We start from the raw sequence: 15,877 nt of genomic DNA, 5'->3' as shown, positions 1-15,877 counted from the left end.
AATAATTTCTCTTAGGTATATATACTTTTTCTTTATTTTTGAAAGTTGGCACGAGATACAACCGTATCTATATATTGATAGTATTTGTATTGATTTGTAACCGAGATTACCGAGAAGAGATTCAATAGCATAGCATCGAGGTACCTGGAGGTATCTTATCGGTGCACGGTGCATGTGTACATGTATATACATAATACATATGATGTAAATAAGCCTGTTCAGTTTAGCTGAACGTCTTGTACGATTCACCTTTCCTCTCTTTCTTTTCTTTCGGAAGTTGAGGTGTTTTCAACCTGTTCGTTATATAACATCCTCATCAATTTCTGATGCAGTAGTAAAGTCGATCGCTCAGTATAAATCCGTTTTTTTTTTCTCGAGAGCGCAAATTAATATAATTTTAGGAAGTCTCCGTAGATTGATCGTTTATTTGCACAATCATCAATGCACACGTGACACACGTGACCACGTGAGATCATCGCGAGATCGTCTAAAGCGTCAAGTAATATAAAATGATACGAAGGAGTATGTGTCAAGTAGCCAGCTCGATTCATTCGAGTCCTCGCGCAGAGGTGCACGACATTCCGATGGACGTAATTATCAGACCTTTCCCTGCCGTGGTGAACGAGGAAAAGGTCGAAAGTTTGATGGGCGCGTTGAAAAACGTCGAGACTGAGCACACGGTACCGCCCATCGACGTATTGTGGATTAAAGGGACCGAAGGTGGGAATATAAGTTGTCAAAGTAGTTGCGCGAAATGTATATATAGTTGTTATAATTCTTATTGAATTTATGAATTATTGTTTATCGTGCTAATGTTGAAACTTTTAAACAAACGAGATTAGACGGTTGCGAAGCATGTAGAGCTAGGAGAGACGATTAAAATTATCATATTGTGTTTAGGTGGTGACTATTATTACTCTTTTGGTGGCTGTCATCGTTATACCGCCCATCAACGATTAGGTAAAATGTCCATTAAAGCCAAGATAATTCAGTCAACCTTGACGGATTTACGATGTTATCTGGGAAATTCTACTCCAGACTTGAAGTGATTCCAAACATATTATTTATAGATGAACTCCGCGCGTATGACTTAATTGCATTGCTATATGAACACACACACACACACACACACACAGCATGCAAAAATGTTTAATATATATATTTTCACTACGTACTATTATATTATACACATTGCATAATATAATTTGAAGAAAAATAATAATTAATGTGCAATAATAAAGTTAAATTGATTTTATAGTAACATTGCTGCACATATTATTTGAGAAAAAAGCTATATTTACAGCGTATAAATATATTTCTACAGATAATATAATTTTTTATAATAAAGATTGGAAAGCTAAGTGATCAAATTAACTTGGAATAAAACAATTTAATGCAAACTATACTTAATTGTTATTAATTTGCTATTATTACAAACAATTATCTAAGAATAAAGAATAAATTGATATCTTTCCATAGAAATTTAATTTCTTGTAAGAATGTTTATTCTATGTTTTATTCCAAAACGACTCTTTTGTTCTATTTCTTATTCTGCTGCTCACATGTACGTACCATATGTGTCTATTACTACGTTTACGCGAGCCTATCTCATAATGGGGTACTTTTTTCTATGAATAAAATAATAAGTATGTAAAAACAATCATATATATTTATATTTTTCTCGATAAATTTCATAACATTTCTTCTAAAAACGATAAATAAGAAAAGTTTGAAAAAGTTAATCGTGAAGAGAATGGTGCAAATACATTATGATTCGAAGTATAATTATTATTGTGTAACTACAGTATAATAATTACAATATAATTGCATTATTGCATAAACAAGTACGATATATTATCGTTATATTGTATATCATTAATATCTTTTATATTTTTCGCATTAGGACTAGGAACATACTTATACTATATACTTAAGTATTTTTATCTACGTAAAACTTCAAAATTTCTAACAAAATTTCTTTATCTTTATAATCTTTATAATCATTGCAAGTGCTTTCTATATCGTTGTTTTCGATTTGTTTCTTTCAAAAAGTACGGTTTATAATTTCTAGTGGTATTATCTGTGGATGAATTGTCTATATCCTCAACAGAATTAGATTGATTTGATTGACTCGTAGGTTTACTGTTTCGCAAATGGACAGGTATGATGGACTGTTGTAAATGTAGCAGTTGTGTATTGGTTACTTCACAATCAATTTGCATCATTGTTATATGATTAGGTGGCGTCGAAAACGTACCTGAAAGAGAAAGACGTTATTGCAATACTGTGTATTGTTGCTACGTATTGTTACACACAGTCGTATGTATATCCATATAAAATTAACATTACTTGCCATTTATAGACACAGTGGGTAGAACTAAAGACATTTTAGGTCTAGCTGTGTTATTTTTCCGGGAAGCCGGCAATAATAAATGTTCGCCACTAAACCAGACAACATAAAATGTATCGTCTTTTCTTCCTAAAGCTTCAAATAAAGACGCATGTTCACTCAATATCGGAGAAAAGATTTCAATCGCGTTATTATCTGGATATTGAGCAACGGTAGGAATATCGATCATTTTGTGCATAGTTTTTATTTTCCTATCTCGTGATAAATACACTTTTCTTCTTGCTTTTTCTACCAGTGGCGACCTTGACAACGACACATTTAACGAATCTGTTTGTAACTTCGTTTTCCTTAGAGCAGTCTGATTATCTCGATCAGATTCACCAACGATCCAGCGTCTCAACTCGCTATCTAAACGTATCGACTCACTCTGATTAATATACATCGGACATATTGGTTGGTGGTGTATCGGTACACTTTTATTAAAACTTTCTTCAATTTGATCCTCCATATTGTTATCATCAACCGACCAGAACAATCTTCTATTATGTTTATCTTCTGCTATAGGTATCGATAAACTGTCAGATTCAGTTTTAAAATGTACATTTTGTGAAAGTGGTTCCCTTAAACAGAAATAAAAGATGTTTTATTTTTAGGTGTCATGTGTAAAATATAATCTGTGTAAAATATACAATAATTTGCTTAACTAAAAAAAACTCAAAATATTTCTATTGACTTTAAAGAATATTTCAAATTTTAAGAAAAAACTTTTCTTCTTTTATTTATGTGTCATGAAAAATAATAGATATCTAACATATTCAGATTTTATTGTATAGAGATATTGTAAAAATATAAAACAATTACGTTAATGTTGAAATTGAATTAAGCTCTCTCTAAAAAATAAAACCTATTTCTTCAAAAAGATTGCATTGTAGTACTTACTTAAAACCATTAATGTTGAAAGATATCAGAAAAATTATACCAAGACAAAGATACATGCCTTCCTTTGCTTTCTTTTTCAAAGGCTTAAAACTTAAATATTTATGTACGTTATTATTATCTATTATATTGTTTTCCATTTTTGATAGTCTCTGTTTTAAGACGGAATTTTCCTAAAAAAATGTAATATTATTGAAAATTAATTTATACTTTTTATTACAAATTTATATAAAAATGTAATGTATATATCTACACATGCATAGATTGTTTACCAATTTTAGTTGTTTATTCTCTTCTTTCAACTCAGATATTTGTTTCTCCAAAGAAGATACATATTCTTTTTTCTTCTTTCGTGAGAGGCAAGCAGATTCTCTATTTTTTATCATTCTTTGTTGTCTTTTTAATGCTTTCAATTTATATTCCTGATTATTTTTTGGCGAATTCATGAGATCAATTGCTTCATTCGGTACAATTAATGAATTGGAGTTTATTCTATTCCGCATTACTTGAAATGGCGTATAACTCATGGTTTTGTTTGCAACAACAATGTCGTTACATTTCACAGATCCATTGTTTAAAATAGTAGAAGCGTCTATTGACTCGGTAGTATTTGTTGGGCAAATGTTTGATACGGTATTGATTATTTTTACGTTTTGCGGTAATGTAAAGGATGCGGTTTTCGTTTTTTTATCATTTGTGCTGATATTCAATGAATTTTTCTGTTTATTCGGTAATATCCGAAGTTTTGAGGGATACAATACGTGCTGTGAATTTGCATTCTGTGCGAATGTGGCGATGTCTTGAAGGAAAATAGTATTTTGAGGCTCTTCTGTAGATATTAAAAATATGAATACTCTTTACATATATGCCATGCATATAAAAGATGATTCTCTTAGTTATGTTTATTGAAAACAATAAGTATCAAATACGTTGAATATTACAAGCTTCACTGATGACTTTGAAAATAATCAATTGTTCATAATGATAAAAACTGTTTCTTTGAGATAAAAAGAAACATACTGAGTTAATCTTTCAATAATTCTGATATTTAATAGTAAGTTATGTATTTGAATTAAGTAATTTCCAAGATAGTAAAAATTTTTTTATAATAACATGTTACTAGAGAATCATTTTACATTCACATAAAAAAGTAATCTATCTTTACCATATTTTATATGTTGTGCAATGTTTATGGGTTGGACATGAGCGCGTTTCGCAGAATCCGCTTTTGCGAGAATGTACTTTGTAGGCTCTATGTCTTCCTCGTTAACAGGTATGAATTTAACTTGTTGCATTACACTTGATGTACCTGAAGACGATTGAGATGATTGCGATAATGGAGATACGCATTGCGGAGAAGAAATTAACGGCGTCTCTAAAGTAAACTGAAAGAAAAAAAATTCAGTTATTAAGTATGGCTCAGACTTTTGTATCTTTCTTCGAAACTACACACATGCTGCAGCATATACCTCTGTTTTTAGATTTTGGATCTCACAGTTTGACAATTCTTGCATCGAACATCTCACTTGTCTATCTGAATCACTAGATTCCGAATGATTCAGGCTACTGGGCGATAATGGGAATTGTGCACCTGGGCTTTCAGGTTCAAACTTAATTTTATTTAGTATCTCTATTTCTTCCAATCCTATAAAAAATATCGAGATGGTAAAGAATTGATTAAGTTTTAAAAGCTGGGTACTTTGACACGTACTTGAGTTACTTTGTGCACCAACAAAGTCGAGCTGTTTAAAGGGGGTCCATAAGTCGAATATGTCTTTCACCCCTTCATTCGTATCTTTATCGTAATCCAGGATTGTATCTTCCTCTGGTACGATAGGTATCCCTAATTCGGAACTCCATGATTGAAAAAGGTCGTCGGAAATAAACTGACTGCTTCCTTCTGCAAAAGGAACATTCTGATAATTACTGGCTAATTGTTGCAACAATGCGAGCTCGGATATTCTATTTTATTTTATTTTACTCCTTGCATGTAACGTTACAATGAACATTTTCCAGCAAGCGACACGGATGAAAATATGCATTAACCCTTCGTAGTCACACTTCTCTAGAATCCCGTGTTAGTCACACTGGGTCATATGGACCCAGTCGATTTTGAATGGTTGCCATTCTAATGGTATTGGTCCGATCGAGTTCTAATAATTCTGGAACATACCTTGAACATTCTAGAATGTAAGTTAAACTACGGTTTTATGAGAAATCAAATGGCAACATGTTGAAATAAAAAATCATGAACGAGTATATGATTAACGATCTCTACCTACAGAGGATACTTCAAACTCTTGTAGATGGTGGACCAAGCCCCATTTTGAGCTAGGCATTTAGCTGATATTTAGATCCAAATGAATTTGGGTCCAATGGACCAATGTGTGACTACGAAGGGTTAATAGACTGCGAGATGACAATATACAGAAGTAAACAAGAGATATCCCGTTATCAATGTGCAAAACATTGCGTGAAATTATGATATCACATACTTGAACGTTTTGCACATATAGATAATCAATATATAATAACATTTAATCGAAAAATACTATATAATACTTAACCTAAAAATTCGAATTCTGAAAACATTTGTGCCTCCGACGCCGCGATGCCGCCGCTGCTCCGTTGTCCAAACTCGATGCTCGGCATTGTTTCCGCCCAACGAAGCGTGTCTCGATGGTAAACAATGGTAAACTCGGACTTTTTTATATATTGGAACACACTCACGGTGAAAAAAATTTAAACTCGAATTAATAATATACCGAGAGCTGTGCGAATTTTATTGTACACGGACCGGAAAAAAATGTAAACATGTATAACGTACAAAACAAATATGTTATACACATTAAACGTATATGTTTATATTCGTGGTGATTTTACCGTTGCGATTTTAGTGGCTATAGGCGTCACCGAGATACAACTCAAGTGACAAGCGTAGCATTCGACGTAAAAGTCGACAGCGTCAAGTGTTTCCTGATAGCGTTTTTTCTTGGCTGCACTATCGCCCTGCACTGCCCTGCACTACCCAATAGCGTTGCATTAATGTTGCACTAGTGTTGCACTAGTGGGCAATAGTGCAGCCAAGAAAAAACGCTACGAGAAAATGCCCATTGCCCTGGCCCACCACCCACCACGTTGGCCATCACTCCTGTCACGTGACTACCTTGACAGCTATGCCCGATCTACGTTTCGATATTCACTGCCACTGCCAGTACTGAAAATCTATAGTATACGTGACGTAAACTATAGATTTTCAGTACTGGGTTGCGTTCCAAAATTCACTCTGGGTAACTAAAATTTATAGTTTACGTCACGTACACTATAGCATTTTAGTTAACTAGAGTGAATTTTGGAACGCAGCCCTGGCAGTGAATATATCGAAACGCAGCCAATAACTGTAGTAAGCTGTAGTAAGGCTCAAGGCCTTCACACACGAATCGACGGAAGACGTAAGAAGTAAATTGTAAGGAAATTCACCAATCAGAATCGACTATTCCCCTCAGGTTTATTAAAAAATTCATTTTATAACTCGCATACGCGCCCGATCTTTGAATCGCATCAATGGCTGCGTTCAGCCGAAACTCCGCTAGCCTAGCCATGATGGAAGAATACCAGGTGTAACATTGCGCATAATGGCGGCTGAATACAAGAAGAGCCAATAAGAAATTAGCCCCGAAATTGGCGTGAAATTCAAACACGATATTAATGAAAATATGTAATACAGTTAATACAAATACAAATAAATTAATATGTGGAAGAGTAAAATACAAGAAACTTGGAAACTAATAAAAACTTGTGTTATAAGTAAAAAATGATAATTATAAATGATTATCTACGTTAATTAATATTATTCTATTACATATTATATTATTTATGTACTATTTTATGCACTATCTTATTACACTATAATACTATATTATGTCTTTCATAAATTGCGTTCCAATATACACTACCAGTACCTTAGCCTGGGATGCACATGGTAATGATTCCCACACTACCCTCGTCCCTCGCCCAAGGGATGAGGGTGTCTTTGGAAGATTTCCCCATGTAAGAAAAAAAAGTATGAAAGGTAAGTATGAAAAGTAAGTATATAAGGTAAAATAAGTATGAAAGGTAAGTATGCAAGATCGGAGTATGTTGGTATTCTGAAGTTTTGTCTGTAAATAAATAATATAAGTTTAAATATTTTTTATGTACACACAGTAATAAGCATGTATACAGGGTGTATTTTAGAAATAGGTGGTCAAACTCTAAGAGCACGTTCTATTCATCGTAAGAATGAAAAAAGATCATATAAATATAGGTTCAAAAGCCCGAATCTAGAAAAATATTGCATACGATTATTTCATGAATGTTACTCTAAAATTCATAAAATATCGTAAGTATGAAAAGTAAGTACGTAAGGTAAGGTAATTATAAAAGGTAAGTATGTAAGATAAGTATGAAAGGTAAATATGCAAGGTAAGTATAAAAGGTAAGTATGCAAGGTAAGTATAAAAAGTAATTATGTAAGGTAAGGTAAATATGAAAGGTAAGTATGCAAAGTAAGTATAAAAGGTAAGTATGCAAGGTAAAGTATGAAAAGTAAATATGTAAGATAAGGTAAGTATGCAAGGTAAATATGAAAAGTAACAATGTTACAATATTTACAAAAATTTGTAAATACATATTTATAAAAAGAAAAGAAAACTCACAATACTTTAATTCTCTTGCTTGTGATTGCCATATCACTGTTGGACATTTTTCTTTTTCTCGTTTTTTCCAAAGTTAACATTTTTGTAGGAATGGAACCTACTTTTAACCGCCGCAGTTGTTTTGGTGGTGCTTTTATTGAGTCTGTCCATTTTGTTATAAAACAATCGTCATCAAAATGAAGACTGCATATTCTTGCTACAATAATACAAATAAAATAAAAAATATCTAATACTGATATAATTTATAATATTATACTATAGGTCATTTTGTTATATTTTACTATATAAAAAATATATATATCAACTTACCAGAATCAATTTTTATACTCTCTTCGCTCCTTTGACAAGCATTTATCCATGCCTGACGAATGTTTTCTTCGTTTGGGAATCTATAAAAGATTATTCCTTTCTTCTCTGCATAATATGTCCGACTTTTGCAATTTATTATGCAGCATGAAGGCATTGTGTCTGCAAACGAAAACAAATATGAAGTACACTCATAAAAAGCTGATACACTATTTACAATTGCTTAATTTTTATCATTTTTACAAGCTATAGGTATTTTTGTGGTTTATTCATTTAATTCAGTGATATTCACACACAACTTACCTTACACATTGGTCTTGCTCCTGCTTTAAATAGTAGCGGTTTTGCGTTTGACAGTGTGGCGGTCGGATTATCGTGCGATTATATGTATTCACGAAGGACCCAAGAACGAAGGCGAGAAGAGAACGACGTCAGGATCACGCGCGATGTGAACAAGAGAGATCACGTGTTCACGACGTGTTTGTCGTTGATTCACGTTCCGAGTATTTAATAAACTTATCGAAATTGCGATAGGAATCTCGTGAAAACGAGGTTACCTCTGATAAAACTTTCTCTGCCACAGCGGATTGTTGTCGTCGATCACGGCCTAACAGCTACAACCACGTGAACCACGATAACACATTCGGTAACGTCGACGACGTCGACGACAACGAGCGCACTAAGGCTCTAAGCGTACCTGGTACATACACGCGCGGCAACGGCGATCATGGGTTCCACTAACCTAACTTGTAGCGGTGGCCATATTGGTTTTTCAAGTTCGGGGCTAATTTCTGATTGGTTCAAGAGCGGCCATTACTTTGAACGACTGCGCATCCACGGGAATGTTACACCTGGTATTCTTCCATCATGAGCCTAGCAATCGTGATTCGTGAGCAGTCGCTCGTTTCCTCTCCAACGATTGGTAGCTAGCGGAGTTTCGGCTGAATGCAGCCAATACACGATTTGGAAGGTTCTGTTCGGGGCCGCTAGCTAGGGACGCGCAACAGTCTCGCTACCCATGACGAATTCTCCACCTGCATCAACCTGCATGCACGTGGAGTATTGATATTTAAAGTTACGATATTTTATGTGAGGAAAATTTTTAAAGCCTAAGGAACTTGCTGATTTAACGTTTGACATACGGAGTATGGGATAAGGATTGCAGTGTTTCACCGCGAAACCAGACCGAAAACGATTTATAAGGCTCAATTATTTTCGAAGCCGCGTAGAACGTAAGTATGATAACGATAACGATGCTGTACATTATTATTTTCATGCTCGCTCTTATTTCCACGGTAAGACGCTTTTTCCCCGCGTTAGTTTCCGTATTTCGCTAAAATCCATTGCGTATTTTCCGTAATGATCACAGTCGTTTATTCATATAGGTTTTAAACATGGTAAGACACAACAATCAATTACCGGATAATCTTCCACAACTGCAGAATCTTATCAAACGTGATCCAGAGTCTTACAAAGAAGAGGTAAGCTCTGTATCTTTACTGTATGTTTTATTTTTCTACATTATATGTTTCATATATAAAAATGGAATATAGGTTTGTGAAACGGCCACTGCTTCATATACTCCTTTATTTCAACTCTTTGATCAATCTCTATTCCTGTTCTTTTTAGCTGAGCAAGCTGAGCTTGCACGGTTCATCTTTTCTCTTTTTCTCTTCAACGTGAAAAGAAAGAGGAAAGATGAACCACGCGAGAAGTTCATCTAAAAAGAACAGGCCTTCTCAAATAAAATCAAAGCATACGTGAGATGAGGGTTGGGACTAATCTGGGACTCACTAACTATGAATTGAGCAGTCTCACACGCAGCCATGCTTCACCCTTTTATCTTTGAATTATATTTTATTCTTTCTTTGTTGATATATTGACTACCTTATCCATTGTACGTGTATATAAATAACATACATTTATGTGAGTCACTAGTTACAATATAATTTTATATTGCTGCATATTGTACTAATATAATCTAGGAGCCATTCCTGTGTATCCTTGTTTGTCAATTGCATATAAATAAGGATAACCATGTGGTTATTTCAAAAGTTTCGAATAATATGTTTGTTTACAGTTTCTTCAACAACATCAGCATTACAAGTCTACTTTAGAAGTTTTTCGTTTGGAGCCCACGCAATTTAACAAAAGTCTCGATGAGCTGATAACCTTCTTGGCTCAGGTTAGCGCACACGCACATGCTTAATTTATAGAAGCGATAAAAATATACATGCGATTTGCCTAAGTTTAAGTATTATCATAAATCCATTAGAAGAGCGCTTTGCCAAAGCTGTCGTTTACCTTTCTCAAATAAGTGCGACACGGTATAAGCAACAAAAGCTACAAATTGATTGTATATTTCAGTTTTATCTCTTGAGTAATTTTAAGGCGTATAATCATGGAAAAATATTTAAAAAAGATGACGAGAAAGGATAACATTGTATGCCGTGAAAAAATTATAGCACGGCTGTATTCCTTGATCGGCGTAGTGGACGAACCATTGCCAGAAAGCATATTCGTTTATGGTCATATGGCTACTGGAAAGTCGTTAATTATCCAAAGTCTGCTCAATCACTTAAAGTATAACGTCAGCTATGTTAATTGTATAGAGCATTTAGGTAGTAAACACATATATAATTATATCCTGGACGATTTAGCCGCGTCTACGAGAGAATTGAGCGCAGATACGCAATTGAAATACAGCTGCGACAATATCATGGATTTTATACTCGCGCTTAAAAAGATTTCCCACAACGATAAACGTCCGATCGTGCTGGTATTCGATAAATGTCATAAGATAAGACACTTTGACGCGACCTTTTTGCCATCGATCTTAAGACTCAGAGAATTATCCGGTATTAATATATGTACGATTTTGATAAGCGAGATCGTGTGGGATAAATTTAACACTAAGATAGGCGCATTGAAGCCTATAAAGATTTATTTTCCCCAGTACACGAAGGACGAATTGGCCCAATTGCTGTTATTAGACAAGCCAGCGAATTACGAAGCTGATTTTTATAAAAATTATTTGAATCTCTTTCTTTCTGTATTTTTCCGATTTTGTAGAGATCTAAACGAGCTTCGGCACATGGCCAAAATAAATTTTGCTAAATACATAGAACCCGTAGAGAGTAAGCGAATTGAGCCGGACAACGTTGCCGCGCTGTGGCGAAACATTTCTGCCACTCTGAAATCCAATTTGGAAATCATTTATCTTAGGGTTTCTACGGGCGATTTCTTGCAACCCGATCATCAAATGTCTCGGGAGATTGAGTCGACGACGAAGCTAGCTTTGAGTTTTGAACTACCGTTTTACGCGAAGTACATGCTAATCGCAGCGTATCTAGCTTCGTACAATCCCGCGAAGTACGACAAACATATTTTTATGAAGCGTAGTAAGAAACGAAAGAAGTTACGGTCGATTAGGAAAACGGGAGAAGATGCGCCAAAGAAATCTCGCGTCTTCACCATCTCGAGGATGCTCGCGATCTTCTGCGCTATTCTCGACGAGAAGGTAGACATCAATGCCAATTTGCTAGCTCAAATATCTACCATGTGCCAGCTTGGTCTACTATCTATCGTCGGGAATAACGTCACGCAGTTGGATGAAACGAAATTCAAGTGCTGCGCAAGCCACGACTTTATTATCGTCGTAGCTAAGACGATTGGCTTTGAAGTAAAGAATTACTTGAGCACGAACATGAATTAAATATACTTCATATACATAATTCATTATGTTTATCTTTAGCCACAGTTTCATATGTGTGCTTATTTCTAACAGCTTTGCCTAACGCTTTATTGTATGAAGATTTCTTAAGTATTTAAAATCAATTCACGTATTCCTATATTTATATTAGAATAAGATTTTATTTTTATATATTTAGTATGTAACAGTTTGTATAATGCATTAAATAAGTTTGGCATATGAGAAATATAATTTTGTGTGTAAATTGATGTGATAATTTGATTTTCTCTTCATTAAAAGTTTTGCAAATACGTATACTGTATTTATTTAAACATTTCCTATCTCATATATAACATTAATATTTAAATTTGAATTAAATTAAATATGAAATATTTTACAACATTAATGTTTAAATATTTAAATTAAAGTTAAATACAGTTATCGATTGTGCGTGCATAAGTAATGTATATAACAGTATAGATAATAATTTGTATTAACTGCATAATTACTATTTTTATCATTTTAAAAATCACTCGATAAAATAATGCATATGCTGAACAAGCTTCTCTACCTTTTTGCGCATTATTACAGGTAGCCCATTGCTATCCAGGTGATTTGAAGACATATCCCCAAGAGATTGTTGATATATTACAAACTCATAACGTCCTACTAGACAATGGAATGCGATTGGTAAGCATTGTATGCATGGAAGTTAAATTATGCTGTAAAATATTGCGCGTGATTATTACCAACTACATTATAATTATATTCTTCACAGACGTTTTGTAAAGCGTTGATCCAGCTACGCAACAAATCCCTTTTAGAACCTACTGCACTTCTCAGTTTATTTTTTGAACTTTTAAAATGTCAGGATAAGGTCTTAAGGCAGTTTCTCCAAACGCATATAGTTACAGATATAAAAAATATTAATGCAAAGCATAAAAATGCGAAGGTCAATACAGTATTACAAAATTTTATGTTCTCTATGCTAAAAGATCCCAATGTCAGAGCCGCGAAGATGTCTGTGGACATTATGATAGAATTGTACAAAAAAAATGTCTGGAACGACGTCAAGACTGTTAACGTTATAGCGACGGGTTGCTTTTCGAAAATAACAAAAGTATCGGTTGCTAGTTTGAAATTCTTTTTGGGAACCGACCCGGAGGAAAAAGGAAGTGACGATAGTGATTCGGATGATGAGCCAAGTATGAAGGAAATCATGTTGGCCAATAAAGTAAACAAGAAAACGAAGAAACGAGAGAAGCAGTTAAAGAAAGCTAAACAGTCATTCGTAGTAAGTGGTTTAATTTTATGGAATTTATCATAATATTTATAGGAAATGTAAATTATAACTTTTCTAATTTTAATGTATCTTCCAGAAAGCCAAAAAAAAGAAATCTAAGGCGCCGCAATATAATTTTTCGGCGTTGCATTTAATTCACGACCCTCAGGATTTTGCTGAAAGATTGTTCAAGCAGATAGAAAAAAATAATGATAGATTTGAAGTAAAGCTTATGACTCTGGATGTTGTCTCTAGACTTATTGGCTTGCATAGTTTATTTCTCTTGAATTTTTATCCGTATATACAAAGGTTCCTTCAGCCCCATCAACGAGGTGAGATTAATAACGCATTATTAAGTTATTATTTGAATATTGTCTAGTTCCTTAATATTTAGATTTTTAACTAAATATCTTTCTTTATATTTAATTTTTTTAAGTATCTATTCTACATAGTTGATTACTATTAATTGTTATATAAACTTTATTAATTTTTTTTTTAGTTTTGAGTCATACAAAGAGCATGTAGCTTCCACCTAACTTTTTATTTAGATGTTATACATATCGTCTTTGTTTTTTTCAGAGGTTACCAAACTTTTACAGTTTATAGCTCAGGCTTCACATGAATTAGTACCACCCGAGGTGTTAGAACCCGTTTTGAAGACATTGGCAAACAATTTCATAACGGAAAGAAATTCTGCGGATGTAATGGCTATTGGGTGCGTAAATATTTATTTTAATAATAATTTGTTACGAATACACATGTTGTTTATATCGTTATTTATTTATAACATATATTTACAGTTTAAATACTGTACGTGAGATATGTACACGATGTCCATTGGCCATGAGTGAGGATTTGCTTGAGGATTTAACACAATACAAGCAATACAAGGAACGTTCCGTCATGATGGCAGCGCATTCTTTAATTGGCACGTTTAGACGTTTAATGCCCGATTTATTGCGTAAAAAAGACAGAGGCCGTTCTACAGAAGCCAATGTTATGATAAAGTCGTCCAAATACGGCGAAATTCGGGCTAGCGAATTTGTACCAGGAGCAGAAGTTTTATATAATCAATCTGCTGAGAATACTGGAGAGACTAATGATAGTGACGAAGAAGTAAGTGAAAATATCCAAATTATTTTCTCAATTACTTATCTTTTGTAAAATTATATTTAAAAAATCTATTGAAATATATAGGATGGTGACGAATGGATCGACGTAAGTGAAAGCAGCGAGGAAGAAATCAGCGAGGAGGAAATCGGCGAGGAGGAAGTAAGCGAGAACGTGTCGACAGCTGATTTGGATGAAACGACGAGATCCTCCACTAACGAAAATGAGGATAATAAGACTTCAACGTTATCGCATAGCGAAAACAACGGTGCACAGAATACTTGTGAAGCGAATAGCGGAGAACAAAAAACGGATAAAGTTTTGCGAAAGAAAAACGTTTTAACGAAACAACTGAAGAAGGCGCAGAAATTAGAGAAGAAGGCGAAACACGAGTCCGAGAAGAACGAAGAATTAACGGCTGAGAGAAAGACAAAAGCGTCCGTAATATCCACCGAACGATTACTCACGGACAAAGACTTCAGAAAAATTGACGTCGCGTTAGCAAAGCAAGACGTAACGTACGTTAAGCGTGCTGTTAAGAGGCCGCGTGATCAAATCGAGACGAATCAAGGTGGAGAATTGGTAAAACTTAGCGATATAGAAAACATATATAAGAAACGCAAGCATGATAAGGCTGCTCGAATGAAATCTGTGAAGGTATGTATAAATTGTTGTATTCCCGTCTGATATACGGAATAGAATATTAGCTTAGACATTCATTGAATTTGCAGAAGGGACAAGAAGCACGAGACAAATTCGGTTTTAAAGATCGACGACAAAATCCGTCGTGCAGTACAACAAATCGTGAGAAAAGAAAAGGAAAAGCATTCTCGATGCTGAAGCAGAAATTGAAAACGAAAGTAAAACGATCTTTCAGAGATAAACAAATAGCTCTTAAAAAGCATCTGATAAAGCAAAGGAAAATGAAATAATTAGTGTATTGTAATTAACTTTTATGCATTTTTCTTAATAATAGTAAATTTGTTGCCTGTACATACACACAATGTACAATGATTTTAAATACATTATATTCTAATAAAAAAAACAGAAAACTGTATGTATATTGTTGTAGGCTTTAAATTATCCTCCTTTAAATTATATTCTCCTCCTTTACGTTATATTCTCCTTTTTTGTATAATTGTCATAATTTTATTAAGAATATGCCGACAACTTAATAATATATGGGAAAAATTTGCAAAATTCATTAAATAATAATAAAAAATCACGAAAAAGAATTTCAAAAATGAAAAAAATAAATAAAAGTAAAGATAAATATAAGCGTAACAAGAAACTCCGTGTGTGTGTGTATATATATATATATATATATATATATATATATATATATATATAGTCAGAAAATAAAATAAATAAATAAGAAATTGGTAGAAGGCGCGCTACTTTTTGGTCCAACTCGTCGCCAATCACGTTCGAAGACGAAACGCGACGTGGCCAATAGCCGCTAACGTCGCACTTGACCGTAAAAGGAAGTAGGAGGCGAAGTTGGG

The 15,877-nt window shown here is 33.9% G+C and overlaps 5 protein-coding genes across 8 annotated transcripts; 3 read left to right on the top strand and 2 right to left on the bottom strand.

The window, feature by feature from the left end:
- The first annotated feature begins 243 nt into the window (after window positions 1-243).
- Window positions 244-1,075, top strand: LOC143895473 (sulfiredoxin-1-like). Its single transcript, XM_077402585.1, has 2 exons — window positions 244-720; window positions 901-1,075. The coding sequence occupies exons 1-2, from the start codon at window positions 510-512 to the stop codon at window positions 1,047-1,049; spliced, it is 360 nt and encodes a 119-aa protein (XP_077258711.1). The 5' UTR covers window positions 244-509; the 3' UTR covers window positions 1,050-1,075.
- Window positions 1,076-1,905: 830 nt separating this feature from the next.
- On the bottom strand, window positions 1,906-6,395 carry Atf6 (bZIP_ATF6 domain-containing protein ATf6). 2 transcript variants are annotated; one of them, XM_077402519.1, is made up of 9 exons: window positions 6,170-6,395; window positions 5,854-6,057; window positions 4,998-5,186; window positions 4,756-4,931; window positions 4,452-4,671; window positions 3,559-4,115; window positions 3,290-3,459; window positions 2,354-2,970; window positions 1,906-2,257 (listed from the first exon to the last, which is right to left on the bottom strand). In XM_077402519.1, exons 2-9 carry the CDS (start codon window positions 5,936-5,938, stop codon window positions 2,001-2,003), a joined length of 2,271 nt encoding a protein of 756 aa, XP_077258645.1. In that variant the 5' UTR covers window positions 5,939-6,057; window positions 6,170-6,395; the 3' UTR covers window positions 1,906-2,000. The 2 variants fall into 2 exon arrangements, with proteins under 2 accessions (XP_077258645.1, XP_077258644.1); XM_077402518.1 differs by having other exon boundaries at window positions 5,854-6,395.
- Window positions 6,396-6,886: 491 nt separating this feature from the next.
- LOC143895470 (peroxynitrite isomerase THAP4-like) lies at window positions 6,887-9,047 on the bottom strand. 2 transcript variants are annotated; one of them, XM_077402582.1, is made up of 4 exons: window positions 8,593-9,046; window positions 8,293-8,451; window positions 7,984-8,179; window positions 6,887-7,317 (listed from the first exon to the last, which is right to left on the bottom strand). In XM_077402582.1, the coding sequence occupies exons 2-4, from the start codon at window positions 8,444-8,446 to the stop codon at window positions 7,284-7,286; spliced, it is 384 nt and encodes a 127-aa protein (XP_077258708.1). In that variant the 5' UTR covers window positions 8,447-8,451; window positions 8,593-9,046; the 3' UTR covers window positions 6,887-7,283. The 2 variants fall into 2 exon arrangements, with proteins under 2 accessions (XP_077258708.1, XP_077258707.1); XM_077402581.1 differs by lacking the exon at window positions 6,887-7,317 and adding an exon at window positions 7,463-7,608 and having other exon boundaries at window positions 8,593-9,047.
- Window positions 9,048-9,228: 181 nt separating this feature from the next.
- On the top strand, window positions 9,229-15,423 carry Mys45a (SDA1 domain containing protein Mys45A). 2 transcript variants are annotated; one of them, XM_077402521.1, is made up of 10 exons: window positions 9,232-9,521; window positions 9,675-9,770; window positions 10,370-10,474; window positions 12,572-12,670; window positions 12,759-13,274; window positions 13,360-13,594; window positions 13,842-13,977; window positions 14,063-14,378; window positions 14,460-15,029; window positions 15,104-15,423. In XM_077402521.1, exons 2-10 carry the CDS (start codon window positions 9,684-9,686, stop codon window positions 15,302-15,304), a joined length of 2,265 nt encoding a protein of 754 aa, XP_077258647.1. In that variant the 5' UTR covers window positions 9,232-9,521; window positions 9,675-9,683; the 3' UTR covers window positions 15,305-15,423. The 2 variants fall into 2 exon arrangements, with proteins under 2 accessions (XP_077258648.1, XP_077258647.1); XM_077402522.1 differs by lacking the exon at window positions 10,370-10,474 and having other exon boundaries at window positions 9,229-9,521.
- On the top strand, window positions 10,474-12,206 carry Orc5 (origin recognition complex subunit 5). Its single transcript, XM_077402546.1, has one exon. The coding sequence runs from the start codon at window positions 10,691-10,693 to the stop codon at window positions 12,002-12,004; it is 1,314 nt and encodes a 437-aa protein (XP_077258672.1). The 5' UTR covers window positions 10,474-10,690; the 3' UTR covers window positions 12,005-12,206.
- Window positions 15,424-15,877: the final 454 nt, after the last annotated feature.

This window comes from Temnothorax americanus, unplaced genomic scaffold (genome assembly GCF_048541705.1).
Source record: "Temnothorax americanus isolate GAGA-0224 unplaced genomic scaffold, ASM4854170v1 Scaffold16, whole genome shotgun sequence".
NCBI lineage: Eukaryota > Metazoa > Arthropoda > Insecta > Hymenoptera > Formicidae > Temnothorax > Temnothorax americanus.
This window is presented reverse-complemented; position numbering and strand designations above follow the sequence as displayed.

What these genes read in the sequence shown, in the direction of transcription:
- LOC143895470 (XM_077402581.1), bottom strand. Translation starts at nt 8,446, where the DNA reads ATGCCTTCATGCTGCATAATAAATTGCAAAAGTCGGACATATTATGCA. An exon ending in GAGTATAAAAATTGATTCTG is followed by an intron (nt 8,180 to 8,292) that starts GTAAGTTGATAT and finishes GTATTATTGTAG; the next exon opens with CAAGAATATGCAGTCTTCAT. An exon ending in AGCAAGAGAATTAAAGTATT is followed by an intron (nt 7,609 to 7,983) that starts GTGAGTTTTCTT and finishes ATATTTTTCTAG; the next exon opens with ATTCGGGCTTTTGAACCTAT.
- Mys45a (XM_077402521.1), top strand. Translation starts at nt 9,684, where the DNA reads ATGGTAAGACACAACAATCAATTACCGGATAATCTTCCACAACTGCAG. An exon ending in AAGCTAAACAGTCATTCGTA is followed by an intron (nt 13,275 to 13,359) that starts GTAAGTGGTTTA and finishes TGTATCTTCCAG; the next exon opens with AAAGCCAAAAAAAAGAAATC. An exon ending in CTAATGATAGTGACGAAGAA is followed by an intron (nt 14,379 to 14,459) that starts GTAAGTGAAAAT and finishes TGAAATATATAG; the next exon opens with GATGGTGACGAATGGATCGA.
- LOC143895473 (XM_077402585.1), top strand. Translation starts at nt 510, where the DNA reads ATGATACGAAGGAGTATGTGTCAAGTAGCCAGCTCGATTCATTCGAGT. An exon ending in GTGGATTAAAGGGACCGAAG is followed by an intron (nt 721 to 900) that starts GTGGGAATATAA and finishes TATTGTGTTTAG; the next exon opens with GTGGTGACTATTATTACTCT.
- Atf6 (XM_077402518.1), bottom strand. Translation starts at nt 5,938, where the DNA reads ATGCCGAGCATCGAGTTTGGACAACGGAGCAGCGGCGGCATCGCGGCG. An exon ending in TTCAGAATTCGAATTTTTAG is followed by an intron (nt 5,187 to 5,853) that starts GTTAAGTATTAT and finishes TTCCTTTTGCAG; the next exon opens with AAGGAAGCAGTCAGTTTATT. An exon ending in TCCAAAATCTAAAAACAGAG is followed by an intron (nt 4,672 to 4,755) that starts GTATATGCTGCA and finishes TTTTTCTTTCAG; the next exon opens with TTTACTTTAGAGACGCCGTT.
- Orc5 (XM_077402546.1), top strand. Translation starts at nt 10,691, where the DNA reads ATGGAAAAATATTTAAAAAAGATGACGAGAAAGGATAACATTGTATGC.